This window comes from Takifugu flavidus, chromosome 19 (genome assembly GCF_003711565.1).
Source record: "Takifugu flavidus isolate HTHZ2018 chromosome 19, ASM371156v2, whole genome shotgun sequence".
Lineage (NCBI taxonomy): Eukaryota > Metazoa > Chordata > Actinopteri > Tetraodontiformes > Tetraodontidae > Takifugu > Takifugu flavidus.
Window position 1 is genome coordinate 7,332,966 of NC_079538.1, and position 21,484 is coordinate 7,354,449.

General features: G+C 52.8%; 1 protein-coding gene across 3 annotated transcripts in view; it reads left to right on the top strand.

Annotated features, from left to right (window-relative positions):
• The first annotated feature begins 567 nt into the window (after positions 1-567).
• sash1a (SAM and SH3 domain containing 1a) overlaps positions 568-21,484 on the top strand; it is a 90,618-nt gene continuing 69,701 nt past the window's right edge. Inside the window, exon 1 of one of the 3 annotated variants that reach the window (XM_057016007.1) lies at positions 568-1,977. In XM_057016007.1, the coding sequence (XP_056871987.1) occupies positions 1,474-1,977 (504 nt within the window). In that variant the 5' untranslated portion in view covers positions 568-1,473. The remainder of the gene's footprint in view (positions 1,978-21,484) is intronic. The other 2 variants (XM_057016006.1, XM_057016010.1) reach the window with 2 other exon arrangements.

The following is a 21,484-nucleotide window of genomic DNA, read 5'->3' on the forward strand; positions in this document are numbered from 1 at the left end:
GTATGGCATGATTCTGACACCACGGCTCTGGAGGAGGCTGTTTGATATGTCTCCCCACTCCTCCCCGGCCGGTTGTTCTCCTGCCCCGCCACATGTCATCGCGGGCCGAGGCAAATCGCTTCCAGCCCAGAGCCCAAATGGTGATCGTATCAAGCCGACCCCTAACGAGCTGTCAGCTCGCATTTGACAAAGCACGCATCATCGCCAGCCGACTTGGCATCAGTTGAGTCAGAGTGGGGAGCTTTCATCCTCACAAGTGTTGCTGTCTTGGTTTTTCCGTGCCTCTCCATCTCTGTTCAACAGACAGCTCAACGGCCGATTTGTACTGACAGATGTGCAGTTTTACATGGACGCTTGGACCCGCTCATAAGTTTCACCAAGTCTAAACGAGTAGCAGACCAGAGATGGGTGAGCTGCATCTCACTGCCTCCCCACATCAGCTCGACTGCGAGCGCGTCACTTCCTCTGGTGCCAGATAGAGGGCGCTCATGGGCGTGGAAACCAAACCGTGGAACTGCTGACTGAGTGATAAGGGGAGAGAGAGAGAGACAGACAGACAGAGAGAGAGAGCGTGCGCGAGAGAAGAGTGGACAAGAGGACGTGTTTGGGAGAATGTAAATGTGGCACAACCCCAAGAGATGAGAAATCACGCCGCGCGACAGGTTGACGCGCGCTTTCGGTTCGACTCAAGTCTGGAGAGGTGGCTGCAATCCTGCCCGGGGGCGGGTGACAACTTGGGAGACGGGAGAGAGAAGGAGCCGGCTTGCATCACTATTTTCAAATGAGTACAGTGAGATTTGGGGGGGGCGTGGACGGCAGAGGAGCAGCGGCGGCCGCCAACATGTTGTGTCTTGGCTGTAGTTCCAGCGTAGCGATGTGCCGGCTGGAGGAGCCGGACCGCGCGTAGGGGCAGCTTTTTGGATACGCTGGCGTGCTTTTAGCGTCCCTTTGACGCGAGAACATTGCCCTTTTTGGGGGCTATTTAAAGGACTTCCAGGAAGAAGGAGACGCCGTGAAATCGCTTGAGGACGCGGCAGCTGCCGTGCGTAACGGACAAAATCCAGTCCGAAAGCGACGTGACTGACAGCAGTTTCAGGCTACTGCTGCTCCGGCTGTTTATTGACGCGAATTGGTGTAACCGAGTGCATCGTGGGCTCTGGGAATTGATTTAAAATCGCATTTTGGATTTGGGAAGCTGCGTCAGGTGAGAGCGGAATGATCTACGAGCGCAAACATTGACAGGTGTAACAGTCGTGCGCTAATCAGACAGTCGCGACTCCTTAATCGGATTCCTCAGGTCGAGCATGGTAGCCAAACCTTTAGACAGCACCAAAATGCTTTCATCCAACACATCCTACTTTTCCTGCCATTAAGTCTAAGTTGTTGTTTAGCGGTCTTAGAATGTGCCGCTCACGCCCGATGGGAAAGTGAACGTTTGTTATTGTAGTTGGAGCCGATCTGGCGACAGCCAACATGACAAGCAACGGACCTGTCATCGTTTACGAGTGGCTCAAAACCCTCCAGCTCGCCCAGTATGTCGAGTCTTTCGTGGATAACGGCTACGACGACCTGGAGGTCTGCAAGCAGATCGGAGACCCCGACCTGGATGCCATCGGTGTCTTCATCCCTCACCACAGGCAGAGGATCCTCGAGGCGGTGAGGAGGCTGAAAGACGAAGCGCAGGAGACGGCCAGCGGGCTCTACTTCACCCTGGAGCCAATGCCACCCGCGGCGGAGCTCTACACCAGTCACATGGTGGACCAGTACGAGTCCAGGCTGCGGGGCTCCAAATCATGGACGGAGCCCAACAGCGAGCGGGTCGGTCACAACGGAGGCTACATGGGCGCGCAGAGAAACCTGACCCTGGGCAACAGGAGGGAGCTGGTGATCTACCCCAAACTGAAGCTAAAGATCATGATCAGAGACAAGCTCATCAGGGACGGCATCAACCTGGCCAAGCCCCCCTTCTCAAACAAGGTAAGAAAAGCTCTGATACAGCAAAGACACGAGTTTAGCTTTGCTGTCAGCCTCCATAAAATCCACTCTGATTTCATTTGGTTTGAATTTAAAGGCGTATCGGGCGCTCAGATTCGACTGGCTCGCTAACGTTGCTCTTGTAATGTGCCTGAAATGGTAAATGGAAGAAAATGGAGCTGTGGGCAGCCGCACGTCATCCATCATTTATCTGAAGGCTTCTGTCAGTCAGCGCACGTTTCACCCGTGTCTTCACAATCACCACGAGATGAGCCGCTGCTGCTCGGTGCCCGCGTGGTGTCAGCGTGGTGCCTAAACGTCTTCATCTCCCTCTTGCTTTGCTCGGGATGATGGTGAGGAAGAAGCCGGCGGACTGATGGCGAGAGGATGAGGAAGAGGGGGGTGTCTCCTGCAGAGAGGAGAAGACTGCCCCTCTGGTCATTAATCCCCCCTGACCTCACCTGCTCAGCCACTCCCCTCAGATTTCAGCATGGGTGGATAAACCGCGTGTGAGCCCCCCCCAAACCCTGTGATGAATGGGTGATGGGCTGTCCGAGAGGCGCGAATGAAGCGCGCCCAGCGGGGCTCTCAGCCTCCTGTCCTGTGAGGAGCCAGACTGAGAGGGCCTCTTGTTTTCACAGGTTGGGTAATGACCTTTCTTCAGAAGTGCCTGAATCACACGCTCCCGCTGATCGACGGCTGTTTACACACAAGGGGCGACACGAGTGTCGGCCCTCGGGCCGTTGAGAGGGAGGACGCCGCGGGCTTGGTTTTGGCTTCAGGCGCGCCTCATATCTGAGAGCAGATAGACGCAGCCTGACCCTCGGCTCCGCAGCTCTAGAATACATTTTTAATCAATCCAATTTTAGCCTTTCAGGCTGATTCCGGCTTCGCTTTCCACGCTCCACGGGCTTCGCGTACGTTTCTGCCACTTTGGCAAACTGCGAGTCCCGCAGAGATTTTGGATTTGTGGAGGATTATCTGTAGAACCCGGGCTGAAACAAAGTGTTGGCTCTGGAGGGTGAAACTATCTCTCCCTTTGAAGGCTGTTTATTTCCAGCCAGAGCGTTTCCATACAGATGGGGGGAGTGAGCAGGTCAAGGTCTTGTGTGCGCGTGCGTGTGCGCATGCTCGTGTGTGTGTGTTTGACCCCGTAGTTTCCAACTGGCTTCTCTCCTGAAGAGTGACAGAGGTCTAAAATGAAGCCGTGACTGTTTGATGGATGTTCCACACAGCAGAGGTTCAGAAAGCCAGTGGGTCAGTTTTGAGATTGAAACGCCAGCGCCGCCGCGCACATCGGCTCCGTCGCTGCTGAAAGGCTCGTGTCGCAGACGCTCAGGTGCAGCGCCAGCTCCAGCGACTGGGACATTCCTGTAATAGCACCAGGACCTGCGGGGGCTTTCACTCTTGGTCTCTTTGTCTCCTTTGTTTGTCGTTCCACAACACCAGTTCTAATATGAGCGTTTACGGCGGCTGCTCCTGCATCCCCCAGATTATCCTTGTTACCAAACAATTCAGCAGAAGGACTCTAATGTGTGTCATAAATATCCAGGATCCTTATCCAGACCACAGAGACCTCTCATCCTTAAATAAACACTGCGGGCTGCACACGTGCAGATTTGCCACTGGGGAACGATAGAACCTGAGAAACCGGCGCTGCTATTCTGTCTTTAAACGCATCGCGGCATCCACAATAATCCCGGCTGTAAGCGATCGTTTGATTGCGAGGGTCTTCAGCGGTTTTAATCCCAGCTGCAGACTTGACAAATGCAGCTTTAACTGCTCCTGCGTCGGGAATCCTCACTAAATCTCTGCCTGACGGCACCAAACCGTCTGAAGATGCGTCCGGCTGGGGCCTGTCCAGAGACCGACCCTGGAAACGGCAGATACAGTCAGTCATAATAGCGCCTCATTGTTAGCGCGGCGCTCCAGGAGGAAGCTGCAGGCTAAACACCGAGAGATCCTCCATTGTTCGCGTGGAAGCCAATGGAGCCGGCTGTCCTTTCGCCGCCGTTCTGTTTTTTTGTTTCTAATTTCCGCCCATTGAGCCGGGCGGCAGAGGCATGTGTCCGGCATTGTGCCGATGGGTCGGCGATGACAACGCCAGTGTCAGAGAGAGAGGAACAGAAAAGGTTGTTTTAGAGGGTGAGGCTTGCGTGGAGGAGTTAATATCAACACCAGTGAGACCTCCTGACCCCAGAGAACAGCTGATCAACTCTGCTGTGCCATAATCCTGATGGTTTAACCATCCTGAAGTATGTGAGCAATGCAGATGGCCCCCGGAGGTGTGGGAGAACTCATTAGGGCCACTCACCTCACCTCCTGTTTCAGCCCTTTTATCTTCACTAATGTCCTCACGCTCCATGCAGGAAATTAGATTTTAAGATGACTCCGGTTGAGATGTCCGCCACTTGCTCTGGAAAGGAATTTGATGATCCACAACTTGTTTAAACACAGTTTTAATCAGAAAATCAAGCGAAGCAGACCTTCAAATTATTGGTGAAAATCAAATGGCTGTAGTTCCACTGAAAGCTGGTTTGAGTTAAACGGCTCTTCTTCCTATAGGGCTGCTGGCACTGGGCCACGTGGTGGGGAGAAGGCTTTTCACAGCCGCCACCGACTTTTCCATGTGTTCAACTGAAGGCTATGTTTGCTCAGGCTTTATTAAGGGCTCCTTGAAGGCATTGTCAACCGAGGACTCATAAAGGGGAAGCCATAAAGAAAAGTCAAGGACCAGCCTCTATTGTCCTGAGAGGACAGAGAAAGTCAATTAGCGAGCCGAGCAGATGTTTGTGGGATTAAAATAAAGCTGTTTCAGGGCCCTGAATGGCCGGATCGCTTTATTATCAGAGACACGCAAGTGGCGTGTTTGGGCCCTTTTTGTCAGACATAAACAGTGAGAGCCAGGATTTATCAGGGCAACTGATGGCTATCGCTGTGACCTTTGACCTCAGTGTTGCTGTTGTTATGAACTGAATGTGTCACTTCTCTTTTGTCGAGTGTTAACTGGGTGTTTTCACAGACTGGTTTCGGCTTTAGGTGTCTTTTGTTTCACAGGGGAAAGTCTCATGTACAAACACGCTGTAATTCCACTCCTGTCCTTTAGGTGGCGATGGTGTGTATTACAGGGAAGCGCGCCTGCTTTCTTCTTTTCATTGTTTGTTTGCTCCACTCCCGTGCTCGTATGCAGGGACCATGGCGTAAGTACATTTAACTGGAATGAAGCCGTAACCATGGTTCCCCTCAAGTGGGTGTTTATCGCCGTCACAGCGAATCAGCGTCCAGGCCGCACCTTTATTATGGCGAGCGCATGTGATGGCATTTCCATCTGCAGGAAATCACATGTGCTGTTATGTGATGGTGCACATCTGCGCTCGTGATGCAGCGCAGAGAAAGTCCAGAGCCGAGCGTGGTTCTCGTCTCTTGGCGGCCAGCGTTTGTGTCTCCGTCCGGGAGCTTCACCCCGGCCGTCTTCTGGGAGCCGCCGCCGAATGTGGGAAAGCGCAGTTTGTGCCGTGCTTGCAGCTGGAACTCTCATTTCGAACTACTTCTCATTTCGAACTACTTCTTCTTCTGCTCTTTCTCACGTCCTTTTTTTCACCATCCTAGATAAATCTCACGGAGCTCAAGTTTAGATGCTGCTCGCTGCGGCTCGGCGAGGCGGCCGCGACACGCGTGAGCTGCAGGATGTGTTTAAGGTTACGGCGTCATGGAAACGGCTTTAAATAAAGCAGCGGAGACAGTCAGGGCAGCCATTTCAGTTCCCCCACGTGGCGTGATGGGGGGGACGACCAGGTCCAGATGACACACGTCCATGACAGATACATTATCAGAGCTATTTTGGTCTAAGGTTCCGGCAGCTTCCAGACAGAGCGGCTGCAGGCTGCAGCAGCGACAACGACCTTAAACTTGTTCCCAAAGCTCAGACGCAGACTTCAGATGTTTGTATTCCTGAGCAGAAGTTGAGCTGACTGAGATTAGAAGAGTGTGACATGGTTTTGGATGACGTCGGTGTGAAGTAGGCTTCAGTGTGCACACACAGGAAACAGTTGCAGCTCTAAATTTGTTATCGGGTGCTTTCTATAAACACACACACACTTACCATTCTTACCATCACCTTCCCTTCTCTCTAACTTAAAACCAATTTCAACCTCAACCTTAAAACCAGGTCTTTGAAGTTGTGTGTCCCCATTTTCACAAATGTCCTCGCTTTGCTAGTTGAATGAGTATTTAATGTCCTCATTCTGTGTGTGTAGCAGGAGAATCATGAAGCTATCATGTGCTTCTGGATGGAGACTGACAAGAGAGCAGCCCTGAGCATCTGTTGGTGTCAGAACCCAGACTACACACACACACACACACACACACACTAGGAGAGATGACTCTGGGCTGAGATCACTGGGAAGAATGACCTTTAGCCTAATAAGGCCTAATAAGGCTTATTTCTCCAGACCTCCCTGTACCTGCAAGTCTGCGTGAGATGAAATTGTTGCCGTAGCAACAGGTTTAAACAGTAGAGCGTGTGTTAGTCCAGTCGTGTCTGCGGCGGCGTGTGTGTGTGTGTGTGTGTGTGTGTGTGTGTGTGTGTGTGTGGCTGCAGAGTTTCGACTGTGTTCTGTGGTGTCATCTCTGCAACAGTCTGAGTCATTGCACTGAGCGGGCGACCAGCTCTGAGGGGGCGTAGACGGGGAAGATGGAGCCACTGTTTGGCCCCTGAGAGCCGCCGTTTGAGGGATTTAACCTTGGGCGCCTCCATCTCAGGCCCCGCCCGCCACACCCCAATATACCTGAATATCAACTCAACCGATTTGCTCGTTGCTCCATTCCTGACGCTCGCCTACACAAAGAAACATCCCACGTGAGGTTTTCTTTTCTTCGCAGAGGGAGCGCCGGCACGTCGCTGGTGTCTGGCGTGGGTCGCTGCCAGCACTTTTACAAACAGTTTAATGGTTCCAACACATTCCAGCATGTTCATTAGTGTGGGAGGCTGTCAGACACGAGGGCGGATCAAAACTAGCATAAATTCTAGGAAGTTTATTAAGCTGAATTAAGGTGAGAACGGGATCTTATTTAGACTTTGTCAAAGGAGAAACACAGAAAAGGGTCGCATGTTTTCCTCTAGTCAGGAAGCTGATCCTGACCTGCTAGTCAGACGTGACCTTACTGGGACGTTTAAGGCATTCCCAGCGTGGAGGCTGGAGTTCTCTGCACTAATTGCTGCTTTTTGGCCTCCGCGCCTGTGAGAGGTAATTGTTCTATTCATTAAACATTGATCTTTCGCCTCGCCGCTTCCTGCGCCCACGACTTCTGGCACCACATCCAAACCCTGCGTCATTAGCGCTTCAGTGGATGCAGGAGACCCGGGACCTCCGCAGGGAAGTCGACTTTAGTTTCTTTTAACCTCCCAACACCTCATAGCTCAGCGCACCGCCTTCTGGGACTCCAGGTGTTCTTCCTTATTTATGGCCGTGTGCTTTCGTTTTTTTAAACCGCGTTTTTGGAAGTTTGGATAAATCTAAAGTGAGCTTGACACACGTGGAACCTTCTGCTGCCTCGTCTGCCACAACGCTACTGTCAACAGGTGGTCCACAAATGTCCTTCTTAGGTCTGAGTGTGTTTCTGACGTCATCCAAAGATCTTCCCACATGTTCAGAGGATCAGCAGCATTGTGCAACTTTTAGGAAAAGCTTTGATGATGAAATAGCCAGGGGACACGTCTAGCGGCCGGCTTTGCTGATAAATCCATATTTGTTTCAACATGGCGAGCTCAGAACTATCATGCACCAGAAGCTTATTATGCTATTAATATTCTAGGGATAATTATAAGCTTACAAGCTCATGTATTTCACCCGATTTGCCCCTTTAAATCCTCCTCTTGCCCCCTGAACCAGCGTCCCCTGCGCAGTAACAGACAGTCGGCTCCTGCAGCGACAGTGACCTTCGCCCAGAGGAAGTGTTACTGGGTAAATCATCTCCGCGGCGAGCCGATGTCACGCACAGCCGCAAGACAATGAGCTGGCCGAGCGACAGAGAGGAAGGGCTGTGTTGTTAACAAAAGGAGTGGGGGGGGGTCCTGCTATCCCCTCACCTGGATTCACCCAGCTCTCACTGACAGAGGCGCTGAGACTGTTGGTGGGACAGAGTGATGCAGGCAGCAGAGACGGGGGTCGAAGCCCCCAATAACCCTCCGCTATCCCCCTGACATTCTAAAGGAAGTGCCGCTCCACCACCTCCACAACTGTACTCATCATATATTTATGAGAGGCTGCGAGCAGAAGCCTGTGTTTGCTATGAATATGAGGCAATTACTCTGATTACATATGCTCCAAAACAGCCAGGGATGAATCATTTATGCATTAGATCGGCAGATCATGCACCACGAAAGGCTGATAGCTCGCCTTTTAATGTGAGCATCATCCATGCATGGCCGTTTTAAGGTGGCTTTTTATCCAGATTTGAGATTTTCATGAATAATAAAGACTTTTAGCAGGTTCTGCTAATCGTCCTGCTCGTTTCCTGAATCTCTCCCCGGTCACTCGCCCGTATCTGTGGCCTTCAGGTCAAATTTTCTTCAGAATACAATGCTATCCCGGAGCAATGGTCCGCGGCATCTTCTCCTAGCAACCAGGTCCCGTCCTCGTCCCACAGTCCACCTAAGCTGGCATACATGTGTTATAAAAAGCAGGTAGCATTGCCGCCGCGGCGGGAGCTGCAGCCCATAACGACGCAGCGCGCCCTGGAACAAGTGTATTTGAATGAGAGAAGGCGATTACGTCGCTAATACTCGTGTGAAGATCACTCCAGCGGCGGCCGCGCACAAGTGTCTTCGGGAAAATAGGCTACAGCGTAGCGGTGGAAGCAGAGGGCAGCGATTATATGCAGGGGTCTTCATTGTTATGCAGGAATCCCGCAGCCCAGCTTATATCAATTCTTATGTAAAGTGGCCATTCAGATTTGACAATCTGCCTGGAACGGAGGTTATGGATCGTCTTTGTGTGGCAGTAACGCCGTCTTGCCTGTAAATCTATTGTTAAGTCAAAGGCCTCGGGGGCAGCATGGCGGTGGATGACTGTAACACATCACACACACACACGTCAGATAGCAGAGCGGCGATTTCCAGTGGTTCAGCGCCCGTCTTCTCCTCAAATCCCAGCCAGGATATGAAGCCTGCTGCCACTGAGCGATGAGATGCCGCTCCGTCTTCGGAGAGCGACTCCGCTGTGGCTGTTTATCCCCGCCTGGTAAGAGATGCTGTTTATACCATCAGTGGGAACAGATTGAGAGAATTACAGTTTTCCATCCAGTCCCAGTCGCTGCAGCGGGGTTCCGGCGGGACTATTTGTGTGTTTGGAGCCGCGAGGCCTCTCTGTTTAGATAAGGACGCTACCGCTGCCCAGGCCGACCGCTCTGCTCTTCAGATAGCGCAGCTTTCAGCGCCGTTATTCAGACTGAGCTGATGTATTAAAGCAAAGCATGAAAAGGGTGTTTGGATTCTCTTATTGCACAGTCAAAGATGTTATTTTCCCTTCGGAGAATTGTTTTTTTGTCCCCCATCATGTGATCATTGATGGCGTGTCAGGCCTGCTGTGGTGCTGTGTGACGGGGGGTAAACATGCGTCTCAGCACCAGTTAGTGTCCCCGTTGGCCTCCAGCAGCTTCCACTCATCCAGAAAACACTCTGATGTGGGCGATGACTCCCTGAAAGTAGATCACACGCATGTTTACGTGTTTGTATCCTGCTGAAATCTAGCAGATTTGCTATATTCAATATTGTCCCAGAACAGCAAAGTGTACATTCAACTCATGGAATAAACAAGTTCCAGTCGTTTAACAATGTAAAGCTTCTTTATTTGGAGTTCCGCCAGGCTCTCTCGCCTTCCTGGGGCCCCCGTATTTGTGCCAGTGTGAAGCCCCCCCACTGAACCCCATTCACAAGCTGCTCATTATAAGATGTCAAATCTGGCCCTCCTTTTAAGCAGTGTAAGGGTTTTTTTGGTGACTGTAATAGGTTACCACGGCAACCCGCTGAAGGATCTGTAGGCGTGCTCTCGCCCTCGCCGGGCGTCCCTGACATGTCAGCTGCAGTAATCATAATGACGGGATCCGGCCCTGCTCCTCGGCTGAGGCCTCCGAGGTGGCGTTTATTGACAGGCAGGAGGTGCCGGGGGTCTGCTTGTGCACGTCACACCTCGGGATTGGACAGCTCGGTAAAAGCGAGCGCATGGCGGCGCGATCTACGCGTCAGGAGCGGTTTTTTTTTCTTCTTCCTGCTAAATACCAAACCCTCGGAGGAACGTCGACCTGCGGTCACCCAATCCTGGGAGGCGGGACTCTGGAATGTCCTGCAGGAATATCCTGACTCAGCCAGTTCTGGCTCTCAGCTGCTAATGCGCCTCCTGACCGCAGATCCCGTCTCTCCGCCCGCTGAAGGTCAGAGGTCGGCTGGGATCGCTCATCCGGTCTCCAGTCCTGGAAGAGACCAAATAAAAGGGGAAGTGCCAGCGTGTTGTGGGGGGAGCATAAACACTGGAGTCACATTAATATGCTGTCAGACTGTTTTGGCAGCTGGTAGTTTCCTGTAAATGTGCAGTTTATTACTGGGATACATTTGCACGCGTCCCACGGTAACGACGTTATAACGCAGACAAAGTTAGAGGGAGCAACCACACGAGGGTCTGGTTTCTGATCTAATCTACATCACTTTCATCTGCGTTCCATTTAGCAATGATAATGTGTTCAGTGTTACAGGAAAGTGACGTTTAAGTCTCATTTTACAACGCGTTTATTTAACGCTCGTCTGCTGTGGCACAAATTTAGGAGCGGAATCCCTCCCCTGTCCACCTCTGATGTTTAAATAAGAGCAACAACAGCAGATGTGATATGGTTTTGGCGAGTAGCTGCCCCGGGAATGTAGGTCAGGGTGGCAGGAACGCGGGCTCCCAACGCACCGCGGTCGATTTCAACGCGCCGAATTAGCTTTAATCAAATCTCCGACTCGTCCATCATTTGTTTCAAATCACCTGACAGCTTTCAACCACCTTCATTTATTTAAGTAAATACAGTCCGGCTGGATCTGCCTGCACGTCCTGGCAGCGCCGCCTCATCGGGTGCGTGTTCTCCCCTCGCAGCGGCGGGAAACTTGCTGACAGAGTCTCTTTGTTAATGTGGTGGGGGGGTGACTGGGTCATACAGGCGGATTAGCTGCTCATTGAAATCCTATAGAAAGGTCATTTACAAAGTGCTGCTCAAATCCACTCAGGCAGCCGCAGTGGCGCTCGTTTCCGCCGCCGTCGGGTGAACATGCTGCCGTAGAGCCGGAGCGGTGGGAGTTCCACTGCCACCGCCGACGTTGGCAAATTTTCCCCGGCGTGGACGCTTGCCTGGGATGTGTCGGAAGCCTGTTGTCTTATTCAAAAATCACATCAACAAAATATGTTGGCGGATTATGCCGACTCTGCACCACCTGCTCTGGTGTTGGCGGAACAGAGCCGACAGAACCAGATCCGACGGTTGCAAAAGACTAAAGCTCCTTATATCAGCAAATCATTTCCAATCTGCCGAAGAGCCGCATTCTTCTTCCTTCTCCGGCCTCGGCGGCGGCGTCCTGGAAATGAAAACTCCTAAATGCAGCGGCAGGAAATGAACTAACGGCAGCGGGAGCTTCCGCATCATCATCCTGCGCTTCTCCAACACTGGACCACGGCGTTCCCACCTCTTCTGTGGGGCCGGATCGGGTTCTGCAGGCCTGCCCCCCTCCCTGGGACGTGATGGTGGGTTAGTCTTATCTGTGTGTCGGGGGTTCTAATCACATAGAAGCATCTTCCCGGCGCTGCCCGGCCCGGTGCCATCACGCCGTCACACACACGCTCCCTGTTTCCCATCACGTGGTCGGGTCCCGCTGCAGGTTTCTCATGCTCTGACTGGACCTTATCTCCTGTTGGGTGTGTAACACTGATAAAACCGTCGATCCGACCCGTCTGAGCGAACCTTGAACCCGTCACTTAGATCAACAGCTTTGTGCTCTTTGGGTGATCCAGCACCTTTAAGGAGTAACGGCGCTGCTGAACCTGATCCAGCAGATGTCGGCGTTGTTGCCGCCCATTTTAATATCCTGTCTAATCGTGTCCTGCGTCTCTTCCTGCGCGGGGACAGAGCTGATCCCAATCGAGCGAGAGCGTCTTCTGGTTCCAGACCCGTCGGGGCAGCTATTTAACTGGCTGCCGGCTGCCTCGCGGACGTCTTTATCTTCAGCCAACAATCAGCCGCTGTTGCGCAATAAATCATTTCCTGATCATCAGCTCAGCAGAGCTCCGGTCTTTGGGTCATGTGACCTCCTCTGCCGGGGTCGCGTCCCGCCCGCTCTGCCGATGAGGACGCAACAACAGCGGCTGGCCGTTCCCTGCCCGGTCCAGATCAGCGCAGGACCATCTGGCAGGCTGACACGTCTTATTACCGGCGAGCACGAGAGAGTTGGGCTAATAGAGCCCCGCCCCCTTAATGGAATCAGGCCGTAACGTCCTCGGGTTTATTTATTGACTGTGTTCTGCACAGATGTGATCATCACTGCCGCCGCTGATGAGCCGTGGTGCTGAGGAGGAAATATTCCCAACTTTCCTCTTTACTCCAGCTCCTGTGCCGAGGAAAAGGTCGCCCTCTCATCTTCGGTCACGCCGTGGAGATCAAACACACTCGCAAATTTCATGCAGGAAATTTCCAATCTGTCTTTAACCCGCCAGGGCCCCTCCTGGGTGTCCAATCAAGGACAACAGACGAACGTCCTCGGATCGTCCTCGCTCCGCAGAGGCTTTTCTTCCACGCTGATTCACAAGCAATGATTTCTTTTATTAATTTCCCTTTTTTGTACGAGGCGTTGCTCTTAGAGTCCAACCCTTATCTGCACTTTGGTGGAGGACGCTCCATATTAATGCCTTAATCCAATGTAGAAGCACGTCTCCTCTCAACAAACCCTCATTTTAGGACCGCTACGGCACCATTTAGCTTCAGCCCTGCTTTGCTGTGATGGCTGGTGTCTTCAGGAGGAAGAGGAGGCTCCTCACCTGTCCGTATGTCCACTATGGACGTCTCGGATTTAAACATGGAAGCAGTTAGTGTGAGAAACGTCCCTGGACGTGGCGACCGAGCGGCTGTGCTCCGTTGCAGGGCCACCATTCATCTGCCACAGCAGGGTGCCAGGAGTTATGTGCTCCAGCGCTATTAGAGCACTTAAACCCAGCGTGTCTCCTCGTCCCGTCGCCCTGCTGAGCGTTTATGTCGGTTGGGTTTATAGACTTTTTCTCTCTTTTGCTGCAGATGCGCCACAGTGGCGACTGATGGATGTTTTTGAGCCATTCTTCGGGCAGCACGCTTTCCTGCCTGCGGCGACATACCTGGAATTAGATCCACTCCAGAGGATGCTTTGCTCCGGATCGCCTCAGTTCATTTAGCTTTATCTTCTCATCTCTGGCAGTGCTGTTAGCGTGCTAACCTTTGAGCTAATGCGATTAGCTCCGCGTTGGTCGGGCCACCTCGCGTGGTGCACCTGGAAACGTGCGGCTCTCTGACGGGCGATGTCTGCACCGTCCAATCAGAGGTGAATCGAGGACTGGTTTGCACAGACGGGAGAGGCAGAGGTGGCGGGATGCAGGGGGACACACAAGGAATCACTAAGCAGTCTGGGTAATTATTTCTAAATCAATATTGTGACAAGCAGAGCTCCGCGGTGCCAAATCCCGAGCCGCGGAATCTCCGAAACTTTGACGCTGCCGCCCCGATTGATTCCCATGTGGTCCCGTCAGCGGGCGGCCATCTGGAACGCTGGCGCTGCATCCGAGGAGCTGGTGGCTGAACTGAACGCAGCTTTATTAAATATCTGCTTGTGGTAAAGTGTTAATGTTGTAAAAGGATACATGGGCGGGCTGGAGGTGCGCACGGCTCGTGCACAAACACACGCACGCACAGAGGGCTGTTGACAGAGGGGCCACGGGTATCCGATAATGGGTCACTCGGCTTCTTCTACGACCCACTGCTCCTCCTCCTCTAAGTCTGACTCCTCTGAAACGCAGCGTTTATTATCCGTGTTTGTGTGGGCTCGTTTTTAGTCGAGCTAAATCATCTGCAGGCTTTGTCAAATTTAATGTTCTTTCACCCCAGGGGGTCATTTCACAAGCAGGTTCACACCAGGAGGATAAATCTTTCACCATTGGGCTCCTGCTTGCACCGAGCCACCAGCCTGAAGTGGCAGTTGGCGCCCTGACATTTCACCCCCCCCCGACCTCCACCAGCCTCTTCATCATCCTCCTCGCTGCTGCCTCGTCTGTGAGACAACATTTTCACACCCATCAGTTTCTGACTCGCACCTCCTGACAAGCTGCATTATATCCGTCCGGCCCTGTCCGGCGCCCTGCCCTCCCCCGACAACCTCCCTGTCCGCACAGACAGCTGGATGGGGGGGGGTGGGCTTCAAAACAAACCCACCTTTGGTTGTCTGCTGTCTGCAGGTTGCCGGAGCAACTCTAAAGTGTGAGAGAGCATAAAAGATAGAAGCTGCAGTCAAATTCTGAAACAATAATGGTGCTGGCGTCTCTTCATCCTCCTCTTTTCTCTCCTGTGCTGCAGGGATAATGGATGTAGCCGCCGCTGCTGCTAGCATGCAATCAATATTCCGCTTGTGCCCGTCTGCTCGGTTAGCATGCAGAGCACATTGGCAGGTGGATCTGGGACGTGGGTGCTAATTTCTCTCACCGGGAGTCTGGATTATGCAGACGACCAACAAACGTCCTCAACAAACGTTAGTTTGACTAAAAACGTACAGGAATCTGCCATGAATTCCATCGGGGATTAGATCCTGGATTAGGAATGCTACTCTTAATATCTGAAACCCGGTCCTCTCATCCCAACAGGGGTCACGTGTAGCATCCCAACTACAGCAGAAGCGTGTGTGAGTCAGAACTGAGTTATCTGTTGGTAGATAAATTTAATCCATGTGCAGCAATAATCTCCGGCAGCCAAACCCAGCACACTATCAGGGATCCTACACATATTGTTGGCCGATAGCGTATCTTGAACAGGGTTATCTGCCCCCCCACGGGCGCTCTGTTCCCATAAGACCCTCTTCCCTGCTAAATTCCCTCTCCTGATTGGGGCCTTGGCATACTTTTCCTGCCTTCCCTTTAGCGTTTGTTGGTTCCTCTGGGCTGGGTTGGAGGTGATGTGGAGTTCATTTTGGGATTAGAGCTCAGTTTGGGGAGAGTCTGTGGCAGCTCTGGAGCTAACAAAGAGAATTATGAACCTTTAGAATTCCTGACAGGAGAGCGGTGGGCGAGGAAACGGCTATTATCCTGCAAAAAATCGCTCTGTGTGTGTGTGTGTGTGTGTGTGTGTGTGTGTGTGTGTGTGTGTGTGTGTGTGTGTGTGTGTGTGTGTGTGTCCTGAAATACTTCCGAAGGTCTTGCTCCGGGCAGACGGAGAAATGAAAAGCTTTTCACAATCACACCCTTTACATGACACGTCCAGCTGTGAATTTAGCATCAATACACTCACACATCGCTCGCTGGGTCGGTTGTTTTTTTCTTTTTTGACCTCTGTGCCCACATCGCGATCAATACACAGTCCGATTCACGTTGTCACATCTTCCTCGGCAAGTTTTTTTGACGGCCTGGCGTGCAGCCTGTTCGCATGTAGCCATGTCGGGGCGCTCCTCAGACGTAGACGGTGTCCCGAGGTACCGCGGGGCACTCATGCCCTGTGTGTGTGTGTGTGTGTTACATGTATTACACCCCCCCTGCTCCTCGGGTCATCTGTTAAGTGATGACACACCAACCCATCACGATGCATTTGTGATTGAACCTGCTAATGGAGTTACGCGACTCCTATTGTCAGTCTGTTGCCGAGGAGGCGCCCAAGATGATGCCTGACCCCCCCCCCGCCCCCCAACTCTGTTTTGTCTGGTGACCACCTGGTTCCAGGAGGGGATGCAGCGTGAAGGAAGGTGGATGCGGGCTGCTTCGCGCACGCCTGGTGTGGATTATTGACATTAGAAGTGTTTGTCCTTATGCTAGCTAACAGCAGTCAAACGAGCCCCAGGGCCGAACCACTGAGGTACAACTCGGCCTTTAAGGTATCAGGCAGAATTATGCTTGAATAGAAATAAATCAGAAGCGATGGCGCGTGAACGTCTCACCGCTCCCAAGTATCCGGCACCTCGGTGGCTCCTCCGAGCAGGCGTCAGGCGCTCAACCTCTCGTTATCCCTGTAATTGTTTAAAAATGAGGGTCAATGATGCCGTCTAAAAACAGCCGCAGCAGCAAAAGGGGGCGTGTGTGTGTTGGGGGGGGTGGGGGGGTCATATGGGGAGATGGAGGAGGGAGCCTGTCTGCCTGCTGGCTGTCCTCACTGGAACATCTGCCTCTGAGGCTGGAACAGATGCGGAGGCGAGGGGGGAAGCGGGAAGGCTACGCCGGGAGTCCAGGTTTCCTGCCAGGTTGTCGCGGGGACTCGACCGCTGCGGGTTTCAAATATTAGTCAAGTCCTTTGCTTTGCTGTCGATCGCTCAGACTTTCTCTGTTAACAAAGACGCCCTGCCTTACAAATCAAGGCATTTACGAAATGCTAAGCACAGAGCCGCGGGTAAGAATGCAGAAAATCACACTGTGTAATGAGAGAACATTAGGTTTATACCTCTGGCTCCTTTCATGCATCATCAACAGCCTTTCTAAATAGTCCGTAATAGCCTAAGAATTGTTTGTCGAGGGTGTGACCTCAGACTGGCTCCGTTTGTTCGACCTAGCGTTAGCAACAGAAGCTAAGACACCGTTGACGTGTCTCTGTGGTCCCCTGCTGTGTGTGAGAACACCCGATCTGTAAAACGGGATTAGCCTGAGTGGCGCGTTGAGCTTCAGGAAGCGTCATCAGAGATGCGTCACTCTCAACACTGCGATGTCCTCTCCAACACTCATCCTCTGACACCAACGGTCGCTTGTGCACGAGCGTTTTCCCGCTCCTTCGCACCTTTGGTGCTTGGATAAATGAGCTGTTTTTTAATGGACCTTCCTCCACTTCCTGTCGTGTGTGCGGACAACCGTCCCACACAAAGCTGCAACGTGGAGGTGAGGTCTTATCAGCTGCTGGACACGGATCTGCCTGCAGAACAGTGTTTATCGGAGCGTCCTCTTGGCACCAGCCTTTATCCGTTATCTCTGTGGTGCAGCGGGGGGAAAACAGGAACAAGAGCAGGAGCCCAGCAGCTGCTGGATGCTCAGCGAATTTCATTTATCGGCTTCAAGCACCTGAACCACATCGACTGAACGGGAATTCGGTCGCCACTTTCGGCGTCGCCCTCACGCATGTGTCACCAAACCGGGTCACCGTTTGACCCCGTCCTGCCCCCTGCTCCGAGCGCCGGGCGTCAGGCCCGCGCTGCAGCCTTGGCAGCGTCGAGCCGCCGCCGGGACGTCGTCTCCTTTATTGACGAGCAGCTGCCAGCGCGGCGCCCAGGGCCCAACAAGTCCTGTCGTTTGACCTTTCTGGTATCGGTGTGAACTCTGCTCCGTCCTTCCAGCGACTCATTACGGACGCCGCCTCCCATCCTGACCTTTCACAAGATAAATGGGAGGTGCCAAATGTCATCAGCAACCTCCGGCAGTGTTGGGAATTTTTATGAGAAAAGGGCAAAGGTCACACATGGCCGCTTTAACCAGGCCAGAGCTGACTGGTTACTGTATCCCACCTTCGGAGATTCCAACAGAAGCCTTTTTCTTCCTCCCGGGTGTCACTCAGGTTGACTCGGAAGTCACAGACCCGGAGAGCTGCCGCAGGGTTTGAGAAATCGGAGAGCGTTTGTCGGCGTCGGGGGTTGACTGAGCCCGTCTAACGTGCTTCAGCCGCTCTGGGACCCGCAGGCATATTCCCACATGAGTATTCAGGCCGCTCGCCTTTTCCACCCTGAACAGATCTCCCCCGCCTGAACAGTCAGCAAACTGGGGAAGGCGCTCTGGAATTGACCCGGCTGGCGGGATAGAAACGTGCTGACAGCACAGACGGGCGGTGCGTTTCAAACCTGGAGAAACAGTCAGTCACTACTTATCAGGGGATTCGCTGCCAAGAAAAGGCTGCTGCTTTAGCCGCTCTCTGTATTTTTATTGGAAGCTGCGCAGGCTAGCAGATGTCCCGCCTTAACCCGAGGACTGAGAAATGTTCTCCTCCAGAGCTGAATCAGATACCTGGTTAAAATAAACAAACGCTCCTTTTTAGAATCTTTAACTAGCATAGAAGGAAAGGTTTGTGGAATTCTGCCCAAACATCCATCACTGCCCCGTTTGCAAGCATTAAAATTAGCGCAGGCTGCCTGGTACAGGCCTCGCTATCAGCCGTCCTCCCTGGAAACCCAAAACAATCGTGCTGATCCTCCGAGCCCACACAATGCAGCGCTGAGCTGCAGAGGAAGAGCGTCGCATGGAACCGCAGCACTTTTTCTCTGTGAGCGAGATTAGCGCATGCACAATTAAAAGGCTAGTCCAGCAGGCCCTGGCGCTGAGGTATTTTTATTGTGGACAGGATCCCGTGGGATTAACGGCCGTTATATCCCCCATAAAACATTCTTCTCTTCGGAATGAAAAGGCCAGACTGGAATTCGACGCTGCCAACGGTGCAGCGTTTTAATGGTCTGCTAACTCAGCTAATCATGGAAAAAGCGGAGCGGGTCGGGATCCGCAGTTAGCGGCGCAGTTAGCAACACTGTTAGCATCCATGGGCAGTCCAGTGACCTCCCATCACAAAGTCAACGGTCGATGACCGGCAGCCTTCAGGACTTGATGCTCGCTGGCTGAACTCAGCTTCTGCCTTCACACAGGGATGACAGGTCACGATGTGCCGGTCAAAGAAGCTGTCGTTCACTGTCAGCATGTGTCTCGCACTGTAGGCCGAGACGCCACGTTTAGTTCCTGCGGGACACCGAACGTCGATAAGCTGCTAACACAGTGGCTGCGAATTAACATCAGCTATTTGTTAGGCTCGTTTCTTTTCAACAGTCATCTAATGAGTCGCTTACTGGAAATAGAACCTCCGAGTTTAGCATTCTCCTTCCTGTTGCCATCTAATTGAATCAAGAAGTTCCAACCCAGCAAATTTAGTGTTCCAGCGTTTGGAATCACAAGGCTGATTACGAGCTCGGCGTTGTACAAGAAGTGTGTCAAGAGTCCAACCCGTGTGGGAACAATAGAGGATCTTAATTATCGCCCCAAATAGAACGCTGCTGTTGAGCGTAGCGCGCTGCGTCTGCGGAGCGCTGGGACCTGGCGAGGAATGCGTGAAGGCGTGCCGGTGTGCGGAGCTGTTGACAGACAGATTGATGCGCTGATTTCTCCTCTGAGAGGTGATGAATGACCCTCTGTGCTGTTCACCGTGCTGCCAGCTGCACTCGGAGGGAGCTGAACCGGGCCGGGAGCGGGCTGGGACTGGGAGGATAGCTTCCAGTATAACCGTGGTATTAAAGTCTTAGCATAGCGGAGGGGTGTGAACTACTGGGAGTGGAGGCTCCTGTTGTCCTTGATGACTTTTACCACCGTTTCTTTTATTTACTCTTTATTCAATCTCTGCAAACTCGTTGTTTTGTTTGCCTCAAGCTAACGCGACAGGTTAAACTGGTTCTTTCTCAAGAAACCGCCAGCTACGTCAGTGGGTCAGCCCTGACAGGCGTGTTCTAGACAGCCCTCCGCTTCTCCAAACGTTGAGACAACCTCACCCCCACAGGGGGGGGGGGGGGTCATGGTTCAACGCGATGGGCGGTTATGATTGAGCGGCGCTCGCCGCAGACAGAGAGCGCGGAACCCTGCGATGATAGGCTAATTACCAGCGAGCACTGACGCGCTCCTGCTGTTGACTATGTAGGTCAGACGAATCAAATCTCCACTTTCCCCCCACGCGGCTTCGACAGCGTGTAGCATGACGACGGTGGAGCGCCTCGACACACGTGTTGTAAATATGGAGGCACGCATGGTCACATATGTCGCGCAATGACTTTGCATAGTTTGAAAGGATGTTTTGGGATGATTGGCAGCAGTTCCGCTTCTGCTAGTAGCCGCTGGCGCTAATGTCACAGCTTCTGTCGCCTCCTCTTTAGCCCATGTTGCCGGAGGTGAGGAGCCAGCCCATCAGGGCCGCTGTCGCCATGGAGATGGATGAACGCCGGCTCTTCAGTTAGCCATTCTATAGTTCTTTCCTTTTTCTAATGGGGAAGAGGCGGCGGCAGGAAGGACGGATGGAATGGATGGATGACAGGGGAGCTTCTGGATTAATGAGGGGCATCTGGTGACTGATGGGATGACACCGGCGGACGGCCGCTTCAATTACAGCCCCCCCGCTTTACATCCTGTCAGGGGAAGAATGGAAATGAGCTGTGCTCGGAGCGCTCGGTGGGGCCGGAGTCTTTTCCCAGTCTGACCGGTGGGTTACCTAAATCTCCTCTACGTCAAAAAACCATTTTGCGTTGGGGCTGAAGCGCGAGCAGACGAGTGCCCCCCCCCCCCCCCCACTCGGGCTAAGCAGTCCCGTGACACCGGATCATAAATCGTGCTGTCCCTCTCGTCGGCCCCTCTGGCCTCCATCCCATCCAGCCTCCCCAGCGGGATCATTATAATCAGCGCCACGGTGCGCTGTCTGTGTCTCAGCTCCTCCGCTGGCGTGGGGGGGTGGGGGTGGGGGGGCGCTTTGAGGGGCAGAAGTGAGGGGGAAGATAGAGGTGAAAGATGAGAGGAGATGCGGGGAGGGGGGGGGCGGAGCCCATTAACTATTAATGTGCCTACTCCCCTGGCTAATGGGAATTACAACTGTTTTAATTATTGATGGCCTAACCGGCTGTCTTTAGAACACCTCCTCTGGGGACCCAACTGGCTGACAGATATATTCTATTGTTGTTGTTGTTGTTTATATGTGATACAGAAGCCAAGAGCACCGGAGCGAGGAGCTCCGCTGATGGCATCCAGTCCGTGCCGATTCACGGCCACGGCTTCATCGACCGCTGGGTTTTATGCTAATAAATGTTCAAGAGACGCCAAAATGAAATGCAGAAATAAGATCCGGCTCTTCGGCTGCGGCGCCCGAGGCCTTTGTGGAATCTGCACTGTTGGCAGATGTTCGGAACTGCAAATAGCGCAACGTCTGAGAGGATAAATCTTTGCAATATGACCCGCTGCACCTGCAGAGAGCAGGAAGTCAGATTTATCTTAAGAAATCTTCTTAAGGTTTTACATCAGCTGAAACTTGGCCGAGTTGCTGCGTGTTTTTTTCCCTCTCTGGAGTCCCAACGAGCTCAGATTTGCTGCCAACTGGCCGTCAGTGGAGGAGGAGGAGGTCTGGGTGCAGCAGATGGCCCTGAAGGAGCCTGAGGTGTCTCCGCAAACCTGACGTCCTGGCTGTGCTGGAATCAAAGCCTATTTTGATTCTGGTCCTGGTGGGTGTTTGTGGTTTCCGCGCGGGCCCTGAACACACCGCCGTATGCGGATTCTCACTCCTGACT